Source organism: Pseudophryne corroboree, chromosome 11, assembly GCF_028390025.1.
Source record: "Pseudophryne corroboree isolate aPseCor3 chromosome 11, aPseCor3.hap2, whole genome shotgun sequence".
Taxonomy (NCBI): Eukaryota; Metazoa; Chordata; class Amphibia; order Anura; family Myobatrachidae; genus Pseudophryne; species Pseudophryne corroboree.
Genome location: NC_086454.1, coordinates 41,490,777 through 41,505,095, shown reverse-complemented (window position 1 = coordinate 41,505,095; position 14,319 = coordinate 41,490,777). Strand labels below are relative to the sequence as shown.

Genomic DNA, 14,319 nt, shown 5'->3' with positions numbered 1-14,319 from the left:
CTGTCTATCATCCGGATCCCGTCACACTGTCTGTCTATCATCCGAATACAGTCACTCTTTCTGTCTATCATCTGGATCCGTCACACTGTCTGTCTATCATCCGGATACCGCCACACTGTCTGTCTATCATCCGGATCCCGTCACACTGTCTGTCTGTCATCCGGATCCCGTCACACTGTCTGTCTATCATCCGGATACCGTCACACTGTCTGTCTATCAACCGGATACCGTCACACTGTCTATCCATCATCCGGATACCACTGTCTGTCTACCATCCGGTAACCGTCACACTGTCTGTCTATCATCCGGATCCCGTCACACTGTCTGTCTATCATCTGGATCCCGTCACACTGCCTGTCTATCATCCGAATCCCGTCACACTGTCTGTCTATCATCCGGATCCCGTCACACTGTCTGTCTATCATCTGGATCCCGTCACACTGTCTGTCTTTCATCCGGATCCCGTCACACTGTCTGTCTATCATCCGGATCCCGTCACACTGTCTGTCTATCATCCGGATCCCATCACACTGTCTGTCTATCATCCGGATCCCGTCACACTGTCTGTCTATCATCCGGATCCCGTCACACTGTCTGTCTATCATCCGGATCCCGTCACACTGTCTGTCTATCATCCGGATCCCGTCACACTCTCTATCATCCGGATACCGTCACACTGTCTGTCTATCATCTGGATCCCGTCACACTGTTTGTCTATCATCCAGATCCCATCACACTGTCTATTATCAGGATACCGTCACACTGTCTATCATCCGGATACTGTCACACTGTCTGCCTATCATCCAGATACTGTCACAGTGTCTGTCTATCATCCGGATACCGGGGGTCATTCCGAGTTGATCGCCCGCTAGCTAGTTTTAGCAGCCATGCAAACGCTATGCCGCCGCCCACTGGGGAGTGTATTTTAGCTTAGCAGAAGTGTGAACGGTTGTATCGCAGAGCCCCTGCAAAAAAATTTTGTGCAGTTTCAGAGTGGCTCAAAACCTACTCAGCGCTTGTGATCACTTCAGACTATTCAGTTCCAGATTTGACGTCACAAACCCGCCCAGCCACACCAGCGTTTTTCCTGACACGCCTGCGTTTTTTCCGCGAACTCCCTGAAAACGGTCAGTTGCCACCCAGAAATACTCACTTCATGTCAATCACTCTGCGGCCAGCAGTGCGACTGAAATGCATCGCTAGAACCTGTGCAAAACTACATTGTTCGTTGTGCCCATACGTCGCGTGTGCACATTGCGCCGCATACGCATGTGCAGAATTGCTGATTTTTAGCCTGATCGCTGCGCTGAAAAAAATTCAGCTAGCGATAAACTCGGAATGACCCCCACCATCACACTGTCTGTCTATCATCCGTATACCGTCACACTGTCTGTCTATCATTCGGATCCCGTCACACTGTCTGTCTATGATCCAGATCCCATCACAGTGTCCGTCTATCATCCGGATACCTCCACACTGTCTGTCTATCATCCGGACACCGTCACACTGTCTGTCTATCATCCGGATACCGTCACACTGTCTGTCTATCATCCGGTTACTGTCACACTGTATGTCTATCATCTGGATCCCGTCACACTGTCTGCCTAACATCCGGATACCGTCACACTGTCTGTCTATCAACCGGTTACCGTCACACTGTCTGTCTATCATCCGGATACCGCCACACTGTCTGTCTATCATCCGGATACCGTCACACTGTCTGTCTATCATCCGGATACTGTCACACTGTCTGTCTATCATCTGGATCCCGTCACACTGTCTGTCTATCATCCGGATACTGTCACACTGTCTGTCTATCAACCGGATCCCGCCACACTGTCTGTCTATCATCCGGATCCGGCCACACTGTCTGTCTATCATCTGGATCCCGTCACGCTGTCTGTCTATCATCTGGATACCGTCACACTGTCTGTCTATCAACCGGATACCGTCACACTGTCTATCCATCATCCGGATAATACCACTGTCTGTCTATCATCCGGATCCCGTCACACTGTCTATCATCCGGATCCCGTCACACTGTCTATCATCCGGATCCCATCACACTGTCTGTCTATCATCCGGATACCGCCACACTGTCTATCATCCGGATACTGTCGCACTGTCTGTCTATCATCTGGATCCGTCACACTGTCTGTCTATCATCCGGATACCGCCACACTGTCTGTCTATCATCCGGATCCCGTCACACTGTCTGTCTGTCATCCGGATCCCGTCACACTGTCTGTCTATCATCCGGATACCGTCACACTGTCTGTCTATCAACCGGATACCGTCACACTGTCTGTCTATCATCCGGATCCCGTCACACTGTCTGTCTATCATCTGGATCCCGTCACACTGCCTGTCTATCATCCGAATCCCGTCACACTGTCTGTCTATCATCCGGATCCCGTCACACTGTCTGTCTATCATCTGGATCCCGTCACACTGTCTGTCTTTCATCCGGATCCCGTCACACTGTCTGTCTATCATCCGGATCCCGTCACACTGTCTGTCTATCATCCGAATACAGTCACTCTTTCTGTCTATCATCCGGATCACGTCACATTGTCTGTCTATCATCCGGATACCGCCACACTGTCTGTCTATCATCCGGATCCCGTCACACTGTCTGTCTGTCATCCGGATCCCGTCACACTGTCTGTCTATCATCCGGATAGCGTCACACTGTCTGTCTATCAACCGGATACCGTCACACTGTCTATCCATCATCCGGATACCACTGTCTGTCTACCATCCGGTAACCGTCACACTGTCTGTCTATCATCCGGATCCCGTCACACTGTCTGTCTATCATCCGAATCCCATCACACTGTCTGTCTATCATCCGGATCCCGTCACACTGTCTGTCTATCATCCGAATACAGTCACTCTTTCTGTCTATCATCCGGATCCCGTCACATTGTCTGTCTATCATCCGGATACCGCCACACTGTCTGTCTATCATCCGGATCCCGTCACACTGTCTGTCTGTCATCCGGATCCCGTCACACTGTCTGTCTATCATCCGGATACCGTCACACTGTCTGTCTATCAACCGGATACCGTCACACTGTCTATCCATCATCCGGTTACCACTGTCTGTCTACGATCCGTTAACCGTCACACTGTCTGTCTATCATCCGGATCCTGTCACACTGTCTGTCTATCATCTGGATCCCGTCATACTGTCTGTCTATCATCCGAATCCCGTCACACTGTCTGTCTATCATCCGGATCCCGTCACACTGTCTGTCTATCATCCGAATACAGTCACTCTTTCTGTCTATCATCCGGATCACGTCACATTGTCTGTCTATCATCCGGATACCACCACACTGTCTGTCTATCATCCGGATCCCGTCACACTGTCTGTCTGTCATCCGGATCCCGTCACACTGTCTGTCTATCATCCGGATACCGTCACACTGTCTATCCATCATCCGGATACCACTGTCTGTCTACCATCCGGTAACCGTCACACTGTCTGTCTATCATCCGGATCCCGTCACACTGTCTGTCTATCATCTGGATCCCGTCACACTGTCTGTCTATCATCCGAATCCCGTCACACTGTCTGTCTATCATCCGGATCCCGTCACACTGTCTGTCTATCATCTGGATCCCGTCACACTGTCTGTCTTTCATCCGGATCCCGTCACACTGTCTGTCTATCATCCGGATCCCGTCACACTATCTGTCTATCATCCGAATACAGTCACTCTTTCTGTCTATCATCCGGATCACGTCACATTGTCTGTCTATCATCCGGATACCGCCACACTGTCTGTCTATCATCCGGATCCCGTCACACTGTGTGTCTATCATCCGGATACCGTCACACTGTCTGTCTATCAACCGGATACCGTCACACTGTCTATCCATCATCCGGATACCACTGTCTGTCTACCATCCGGTAACCGTCACACTGTCTGTCTATCATCCGGATACCGTCACACTGTCTGTCTATCATCCGAATCCCGTCACACTGTCTGTCTATCATCCGGATCCCGTCACACTGTCTGTCTATCATCCGGATCCCGTCACACTGTCTGTCTATCATCCGAATCCCATCACACTGTCTGTCTATCATCCGGATCCCGTCACACTGTCTGTCTATCATCCGAATACCGTCACACTGTCTGTCTGTCATCCGGATCCCGTCACACTGTCTGTCTATCATCCGGATACCGTCACACTGTCTGTCTATCAACCGGATACCGTCACACTGTCTATCCATCATCCGGATCCCGTCACACTGTCTGTCTATCATCCGGATCCCGTCACACTGTCTGTCTGTCATCCGGATCCCGTCACACTGTCTGTCTATCATCCGGATACTGTCACACTGTCTGTCTACCATCCGGTAACCATCACACTGTCTGTCTATCATCCGGATCCCGTCACACTGTCTGTCTATCATCTGGATCCCGTCACACTGTCTGTCTATCATCTGAATCCCGTCACACTGTCTGTCTATCATCCGGATCCCGTCACACTGTCTGTCTATCATCCGAATACAGTCACTCTTTCTGTCTATCATCCGGATCACGTCACATTGTCTGTCTATCATCCGGATACCGCCACACTGTCTGTCTATCATCCGGATCCCGTCACACTGTCTGTCTGTCATCCGGATCCCGTCACACTGTCTGTCTATCATCCGGATACCGTCACACTGTCTGTCTATCATCCGGATACCGTCACACTGTCTGTCTATCATCTGGATCCCGTCACACTGTCTGTCTGTCATCCGGATCCCGTCACACTGTCTGTCTATCATCTGGATCCCGTCACACTGTCTGTCTATCATCTGGATCCCGTCACACTGTCTGTCTATCATCTGGATACCGTCACACTGTCTATCCATCATCCGGATACCACTGTCTGTCTACCATCCGGTAACCGTCACACTGTCTGTCTATCATCCGGATCCCGTCACACTGTCTGTCTATCATCTGGATCCCGTCACACTGTCTGTCTATCATCTGGATCCCGTCACACTGTCTATCTATCATCCGGATCACGTCACACTGTCTGTCTATCATCCGAATCCCGTCACACTGTCTGTCTATCATCTGGATCCCGTCACACTGTCTGTCTATCATCTGGATCCCGTCACACTGTCTGTCTTTCATCCGAATCCCGTCACACTGTCTGTCTATCATCCGGATCCCGTCACACTGTCTGTCTATCATCCGGATACAGTCACACTTTTTGTCTATCACCCGGATCCCGTCACACTGTCTGTCTATCACCCGGATCCCGTCACACTGTCTGTCTATCACCCGGATCCCGTCACACTGTCTGTCTATCATCCGAATCCCGTCACACTGTCTGTCTATCATCTGGATCCCGTCACACTGTCTGTCTATCATCTGGATCCCGTCACACTGTCTGTCTTTCATCCGAATCCCGTCACACTGTCTGTCTATCATCCGGATCCCGTCACACTGTCTGTCTATCATCCGGATACAGTCACACTTTTTGTCTATCACCCGGATCCCGCCACACTGTCTGTCTATCATCCGGATACAGTCACACTTTTTGTCTATCACCCGGATCCCGTCACACTGTCTGTCTATCATCCGGATCCCGTCACACTGTCTGTCTATCATCCGGATACCATCACACATGGGGTCAGTTTGACCAGACTGGCCAATGTCTGGGGATACTGCTGGCACACGGGACAAGGTCGGGAAACAGTTGAGTGGCTGTGAACAAAGGGTCATATTTAACAACAAGTGATATTCTAGTTATCACTCATTACCATTCTTGAATGGTGCTCCAGCCAATCAGCTCCTGTGATTTTTCAAACACATGACAGTTAGGAGCTGATTGGTTGGCGCACCATTTAAAATGAGTAGCGAGTGATAACAAGACTATCTCTCTGTATGAAAGCTATCTCCCATCACCGTGTAAGCGACCCGGCGCTCACCCGGTCACTGTGATTGTGGGGTTCTGTCTGCTCAGAGAGGTGCAGTTTGGTCACTGACACAGTGATGTTCACCTGGATTACAATGTGCTGTCACAGTAACTCTGACTCTCTCCCCTACTAGATGACAATGAGAGGAACATCTCGCTGGGGCTGCAGGCTCTGAGATCCCTGAAGGTAAAAGCACATCCAAAGTTAGAATGTCATTAAGCAGTGATAAAAGTGGAGAAGTGAGCCAGTGGCGAAGTTGCCCATGGCAACCAATCAGCTGCTCTGTATACGGTTATAGTATGCAAATTATAAATGTTATGTCAATGCTGATTGGTTGCCATGGGCAACTTCTCCACTGGCCCACTTCTCCTCTTTTATCACTGCTTAGTACATGTCACCCTCAGTGTTCAGTCCCATTCTGGGGCGGTTACTATATAGTAAAGGGCTCTTACCACTGCTGGAACACTGGGCTGTATTTATAACCCGTAATGTACTCCTGGCGGGCAATATAGAGACATCTTTTCCGCAGACTTTGGGCCTGATTCATATTTGTACCCAAACCCCCTCCTGGCCGCGTGGTAGACGCATAGGGGCGTGGCAGGTGGCAAGGTGGGCTGTCCGGGGTAGCATGGCCGGCGGCAAGGTGGGCTGTCGGGGAGCGTGGCATCACGATCACATCATTGTGGCTCCACCCCCCACTATACAGTTCCAAAAAATTGCGTCATCGGATCCCCTCAGACCGCCCACTTGTTCTCTGCTGTGGGCGGCCGAGGGGAGAGCGGAAGATTTGCCCACCTTTCCGGGGGGTCGGGAGGGCCACCCAATCTTTGGGAGCCTCCCTGCCATTCCTGGACGGTAGGCAAGTATGCCCAATGTTTTGCGTACAAATACATTGCTTGGGGGTCTGCTCTGGTGCAAGACCCATACCGCGCATGTACCGTACTGCGCATATGACCCAAACAAGCAATAGCAGTCCGCAGATAGGGTCAGACTGGCCCACAGGAGGAAAGGGGATATCCCCCATGAGCCCCCATTCTGCTGGGCCCCTTCTCCTCCCTTATGGGTGTGGTTCCAGGCTGTGCACTCGAATAATACATTGTTACTCTATTAGAGGTTCAGTTACTTGGTAGAGCAGGACCATGGACTGGTGGCTGGCAGGGGTCCCTACCGCTGCAGCCATTGTTAGTGCCATGTAACATTCTGATAGCAGAAGACAGGTACTCAGTCATATTAAAGGGACCTGACACCTTTAGACAACTTCAGCGTATTGACTTGCACATGCCTTCCTGCAATATTTAAACTCATTGCTTTTTAGCCGTGTCTTTATATCATCAGCAACATTTTTCATACTCCTAGACACAGCACGGATTTGAATGCAACTACAAGTTTTGGTCATATCTCGGGGTAATAAAAACGAAACAACTGTGCCTGATTATATAGCTACACGGCTGAAGAGCACAGGAGATACTAGAAGGACAGAACTATTGGAGTAATTCAGAGTTGATGCAGCAGCAAATTTGTTAGCAGTTGGGCAAAACCATGTGCACTGCAGGGGGGGGGGGGCGGCAGATATAACACGTGCAGAGAGAGTTAGATTTGGGTGGGTTATATTGTTTCTGTGCAGGGTAAATACTGACTGCTTTTTTTTTTTTACACTGCAATTTAGAGTTCAGTTTAAAACACAACCCACCCAAATCTAACTCTCTCTGCACATTTAACATCTGCCCGCCCCCCTCCCCCCGCAGTGCTCATGGTTTTGTCCATTTGCTAACAAATTTACTGCTGTGATCAGATCTGAATTAGGCCCCCGATTTGGGGTTAGCCAAATGCGTGTGAGGCTAGATCAGGTACTAGCAATGAATAGTCTTACATTGTCTTCCTCAGTGTGTGATAAACCTGGACAAGAACCAGCTGGAGGTGGGGAGAACAGACAGAGACATCATCCCCTTCATTGTGAGCAGAAATACAGAGAAAGAAGAGCAGTAAGTATAACGTGCGCCCGATTGTCCCAGTGCAGAGGCAACAACCAGATAACCCAGTGGGATGTGCTTGGCATCCCGGCGTTCAGGATGCTAGCGGTCACGTGACCAACGCCGGAATCCCGACACCCCTCAGGAGACCGGCGCCGGGACACTGACAGCCGACATCCCGAAGGTGAGTGTTGGGGTGGGGGTTAGGGCCGGGGGGGGGGGTTAGGCATTAGGGGGGGTTAGGGTTGGCCTCTAGGGAGGGGGAGTTAGCCGTAGCCAGACATACCTACACTTTAGTCAATTGTGAGATCTACCTGCTCATCTAGGACAAGCTCACCTATTTCTAGTTCTTACAGCTCTACCTTCTCTTCCTCCTCTCTTTCCTTATCCCCTTTCTCTTTTTCCTCTTCTCTCATAACTTTTGCCCAGCTGTTTTATCATTATATCTTTATATCTTTGCTTGAAAATTGTAAAGTAGACAATTCTCCTCTGTGTTGAAGGAGATCCAGTGATATTTCATTGCTATGTTTGCCCTGCATCGTTTTTTGTCTCCTATTGTTTGTTATGCCGCATGATTGTCTGCTGCATCAATACAAAACAGTTTACGTAAAAAAGGATTCTCACTGTTGGGATGCCACGGTCAGTCATGTGACTGCCATCATGTGACTGATAACCCTATCTAGTACAGCAAATAGAGCGGGACCCCACCAATGTACTGTTATTGGCAAGAGAAGGACAGGGTTTTTAGAAAGGGGCATCACTTGCGATGTTTTCAGGGCTTGCCCTGTCTATGCCGTTATAAGAAGTTAGAGGAGCCAGAACCTTGTCAGATCAGTTTTGCTGTGTTGCATGACGTGAAGTGACAGCATAACAGGGTGCAAGAGTCCATGAATCACATGCATAATAAGCTGGACCTATTTAAGAGTGGGGCCTGGCTTATTTATAACATTGGTTGATGATGATGACATGTGCATTGTGTTGCGTCTCTGCCCAGTTGGCTATAAACACAAAAACTAGTACCGGAATAACCCTCTGCTCTCTGTGTCAGTTCATCAGATGCGTAATGGGAGGAGCCACGGCTGAGCGAGGATCAATGCTCCCACCGGATCCGAACAAAAATCCTCTGTCGTCGTGTGTATTGAGTGCTATGACGCATTAGTCTCTCTCTGTGCTTTTTATACCTGTCCCATCCTTGATAATATCACGATTAAGTGGAGATTTTTTTACTAGATGTATTTTAATATGCTGGTATTTATAGAAAATATAATTGTACACACTGTAACCTGGACCAGTCTTCTGCTGCTGCTGCTGTTTCTCAGACCTCTGCTGTAGCGCCCCTCGCCATCAGGATCAGGAACCACACTTCCCTTCCCTTGTTTCTGTACTCTCCCGAAAAACCGCCACCGGTTCTCACATGGGCAATACAGTGAAGAAATAGAGACACTTCATGTGTGAATCGCTATCTTCTAATGGGTGTGGATCATAGGGTCAACCACACTTAGGGCGACAGTCATTAGGTCGACCGCTATTGCTCGACAGTGACTATGTTGACTCCTGAAATGGGCCGACACAGTCATTAGGTCAACATGAATAAAGTCGAGATGGAAAAAGGTCAACCTGAGGGTTTAAAAAAAACATTGGTGTCGTTTTCTTCGTAAAGTGACCGGGAACCTCAATTAGTGCGCCGTGTCCCCTCGCTCGCCATGCTTTGGGCTAGTTGCCTCGCTTCGCTACCCCTGCGCTCGGACAGGTTACCGTTCCCAATTATATTCCACGTGGATCGTAAAGTATGAGAAAGTGTAAAAAAAATGAAAAAATTTTGAAAAACTCATGTCGACCTTTTTCCACGTCAATCTAGTAACCAGGGTGGTCGACCTAATGACTGTCGACCTAAGTGTGGTCGACCTAAAGACCGGATACCCTTCTAATCTACCCACTAAGCCATGTTTTCTGGATTTGCCTGTTTGGGAATGTCTAGTGGAGTAGATGAAAGCAGCGGAAGTTCTGGGTGCAGAAACTACTACCAATGTAAAAGTACAATTCTTATTCAAAAAGAAGGCGTTAAATTATAAATGGAACCACTAGGACAGGCATGTCCAAACTGCGGCCCTCCAGCTGTTGAGAAACTACACATCCCAGCATGCCCTGACACAACTTTAGCATTCTCTGACAGCAAAACTGTGTCAGGGAATGCTGGGATATGTAGTTTCACAACAGCTGGAGGGCCGCAGTTTGGACATGCCTGCACTAGGACATCAGCTCAGTGATAGAAGAACCCTGTGGTTTATTTCCACAGCTGACTGCATCAGGTGGAAACCCTATGTTGTCCCAAAATTCCTATGATGCAGACAAAATTATTTTTATACTTATTATATGACAAGATATAAATATGAATTATAGATTTACTTTAAAATAAGAATTAGTTAAAAGTAAGAAGAATTACCTATATTATTTTACAGTCCTTGGACAGCAGACAGTGGAGATAGTCGCATTTGGCTTCCTTCAGTAGAACAATTTATGTAATTAGGACTCTATTAGTTGAAGGGTGTAACCCAGTCCGCACACAGGGGATAATTCCAAGTTGATTGCAGCAGGAAAATTTTTAGCAGTTGGCCAAAACCATGTGAACTGCAGGGGTGGCAGATATAACATGTGCAGAGAGAGTTAGATTTGGGTGTGTTATTTTGTTTCGGTGCAGGGTAAATACTGGCTGCCTTATTTTTACACTGCAAATTAGATTGCAGATTGAACACACCCCACCCAAATCTAACTCTCTCTGCCCATGTTATATCTGCCCCCCCTGCAGTGCACATGGTTTTGCCCAACTGCTACAAATTTTCCTGCTGCGATCAACTTGGAATTACCCCCACAATCTAAGGGGAATGGTGGGGACCCCAGTGATCTGCAAATTTAGGAAAGAGGACGTTATATTAATAATATAGATTATAGGTTTGATTTATTGGGATTGATAGGAACGCTGTTTTGCTAGGTGATTATTGCAGTTAAGACTAAGCTTTGTGGGGAAACTGAGAAATTCTCACTACTGTACTTTTTGCTTAGTCTGCTAAACAGACAAAAAAAAAAGCCATATTCTCCTGCGATATGACACTGACTGTCCTAACCGTCCCTGCCATCTGCTGGGAGTTGTAGTTCCACAACAATTGTAGAGGCAAACATTGCCCCAATCTCCTCTAAGCAATGTGGCGGCAAAGGACAGATACTGTACACAGTATATAGATATAGAAATGAATATCTCAGGGTTATTTCGTCGGTAAGACTGTAAATAATGGTCTGGTATCATCTTACATGGCCGGTCTCCCCCCATGACAACCAGCGTAATCTTACAATTTTATTAAACCCCCTGTTTTCATGTGCCATACATTATCAGAGATTCTCCGGAGCTCAACGGGTGAATGATCTATCAGACATACAGCCACCAGGAGATTGGCTTTCATCAGTCTATTGTTAGTTACCCATATAAAAGCTGATATCTACTATATATATGTATACTGTTATAAGCTATGCCTTTAAACCAGATACTTCACCTACACACAATGGAGTCAGCCATTTTCTGCTGTGACCCCAATATTCAGGAGAATGTAGTGTATAAATTAATTGGGAACTAGTGCCGTCCCTCTATGCCTTTTTCCTCAGTGACATCACCAGGTCCTAGGTAATAGGATGAATATTGGTCAAGTCCACAAAATGGCTGCCACCACTGTGCCTCGGTGACCTATTACTACCAGCCATCAATGCACAGACAATCTGCCTCTTCTTATGGAAATGTGCCAATGTTAACTTTAATTGCTAATATTTGTTGCAGCAAATTGTAACAATAAACATTATTGCATGATGATAGATGACGTTGTGTCTTATTCTGTCTTCCTGTCTGCCTTTGGGACTTGTGTTTCCTTCTCATATTATTCCCAGTGTATCTCTTACGAGGAATCGCATTTTATTATCAGCTGAACCCCAGCACTCTTTGCATAGGTGTAAGCTGCCGTTGCTACAGGTAACTGGTAGCCAGCTGCTTAGTAAGTAGAGCTGGAGGGGTAGCAATTACCTGTGGGATGTTGTTGGGGTGAGGTGTGGAATAGATGCAGCAAGCGGTGGAGCTATTGGTGTACATTTGACAAGTTTACAGTATGTGTCATGGGAATAGAAGCGGAGGTTTTAAGTCTGCAATAGGTGCACAATGTCATAGAGATGATAAAGATGGGCTGGTGCAAGGTTTCTTTGCACCCTAGTCAACTCTTCAGCCTAACACCCCTCCTATCCCCAATGCCCACTTTTTTCAGCCCCTAACACACACACTTTTCTAAAACAAAAATAAATGTACTGTAGTCCAGTCTCCACTGCTGCCCAGAGCAGTTCCACTTACATATGTACTGTTGTCCAGGCTCCACTGCTGCCCAGAGTTCCACTTACAAATGTACTGTTGTCCAGTCTCTACTGCTGCCCAGAGCAGTTCCACTTACAAATGTACTGTAGTCCAGTCTCCACTGCTGCCCATAGCAGTTCCACTTACAAATGTACTGTTGTCCAGTCTCCATTGCTGCCCAGAGCAGTTCCACTTACATATGTACTGTAGTCCAGTCTCCACTGCTGCCCATAGCAGTTCCACTTACAAATGTACTGTTGTCCAGGCTCCACTGCTGCCCAGAGCAGTTCCACTTACATATGTACTGTTGTCCAGGCTCCACTGCTGCCCAGAGCAGTTCCACTTACAAATGTACTGTTGTCCAGGCTCCACTGCTGCCCAGAGCAGTTCCACTTACAAATGTACTGTTGTCCAGGCTCCACTGCTGCCCATAGCAGTTCCACTTACAAATGTACTGTTGTCCAGTCTCCACTGCTGCCCGGAGCAGTTCCACTTACAAATGTACTGTTGTCCAGTCTCCACTGCTGCCCATAGCAGTTCCCCTTTTGTAGAAAAATATCAGAAAACTTCCTTCATCTTTCTATTCTAGGGATGGCCATAGGTGGGATATCCATCGATGGTATCATCGGTGGATAACCTTGATGGTGGGCAACCATCTGTAAGGGAACCATTTATGGTTTTGCCCATCGATGGTCCCCATTACATTAGTATTGAGGTGGACGCGGGCCAATAAGAGCCTGGGGGCATGGCTTCACAGGTGTCCAGGAGCGTAGCTATGCTCCATGTCCCTGACACCCTAGAGAAAAAGCTCTTTACCATCGATGGCGGGACACCATCTGGTTCTCCCCCATCGATGGTAAAAGTAGTTACCGTCGGTCATATACCATCGATGATTTAAAATCATCGATGGTCGATGGCCATCCCTATTCTATTCTGTTTTCCCCAGGGCCTGTCACCCCAGGCCGATGCGGCCTAATGGAAGCACTGGCCATGATCATAAATCCCTAATTTACAGAGTTACTTAAAAAATAATTTTAGCCAAAGTTAATTCATGTATTAAAAATATTGAATATTGCTTCTGGAGTGTAGGTATTAAAGTCAAATCAATCAGTCCTTCCGTGGGTGTGCAGGGACCAGAGGGTTTGTGCGCTCTCCTACATTGGAAGACTGATGGAAATGACATTATTTCAGGTTTATCCAGGACAGATCTGCCCATTGGTTGGATGCCCGGATCTTCCCTCTTAGTAATGAGAGATAAAGTGTTTGTGTTTGGGGCTGGCACTGGGCATATATAACGCCGAAATGAAAGTAATGACTATGATCAGTTTGTCTTCCTTTGTCTTATTTCTCAATCTGATTGATGTGCGACACCCTGCGGATAAATGTTCTCTGCTGCATAGGATGCCCGCTGGCATGTCTGATTCAGTGACTGGGTCTCCTGTGCCAAACCGCAGCTGCCACTAATGGAAGACACTGGAAGTGCGGTCAATTTATAATGGACGCTTCCTCTGTGTGATATTCCTGCTCCCACCCGTCCTATTCACCTGCAGAACGGGGAATGACAGGAACTGAATCCTGGAAACATTACAGAAGCATAATACAGTAACACTCTGTTCCTGCAGAGCGTCTCAGGAGACTGATAAAAATGGGCTTTCTGGTGAAAATGATTTGTACATTTCAGTACTGTGTAAGTTCAGCGAGTCAAGATTAGGTTATATCACTGGTGTATATACATTGTCTACAAAAGGCTTATATACTGTATAATAGTGCGTACATACTTGGTGTGAGTTGCAGGGGGGCTCTGCAGAACACAGGAAAATATAGAAGAATACAACAGCAGGCGCACAGGAAAAAGGTGATGTAGCACAGGGCCGGCTCTACCATTAGGCAGCTTTAGGCGGCTGCCTATGGGCGTCAGCTCCTGGAGGGCGCCATTGAATTCAGCTAGCAAAAAACTGAGGGATGTCTCTGTATGCGGCCTCTTTCTTACACTGCGCTGGCTGCTGCTGAGGGTCTAATCAGGTGCAGCCGCCACTATC

The 14,319-nt window shown here is 47.8% G+C and overlaps 1 protein-coding gene across 1 annotated transcript in view; it reads left to right on the top strand.

The window, feature by feature from the left end:
• Positions 1–9,069, top strand: part of NRIP3 (nuclear receptor interacting protein 3) — a 98,213-nt gene extending 89,144 nt beyond the window's left edge. Inside the window, exons 5-7 of the mRNA XM_063944066.1 lie at positions 6,063–6,115; positions 7,814–7,911; positions 8,948–9,069. Coding sequence (XP_063800136.1) covers positions 6,063–6,115; positions 7,814–7,911; positions 8,948–8,963 — 167 coding nt within the window. The 3' untranslated portion in view covers positions 8,964–9,069. The remainder of the gene's footprint in view (positions 1–6,062; positions 6,116–7,813; positions 7,912–8,947) is intronic.
• The last annotated feature ends 5,250 nt before the right edge of the window (positions 9,070–14,319 follow it).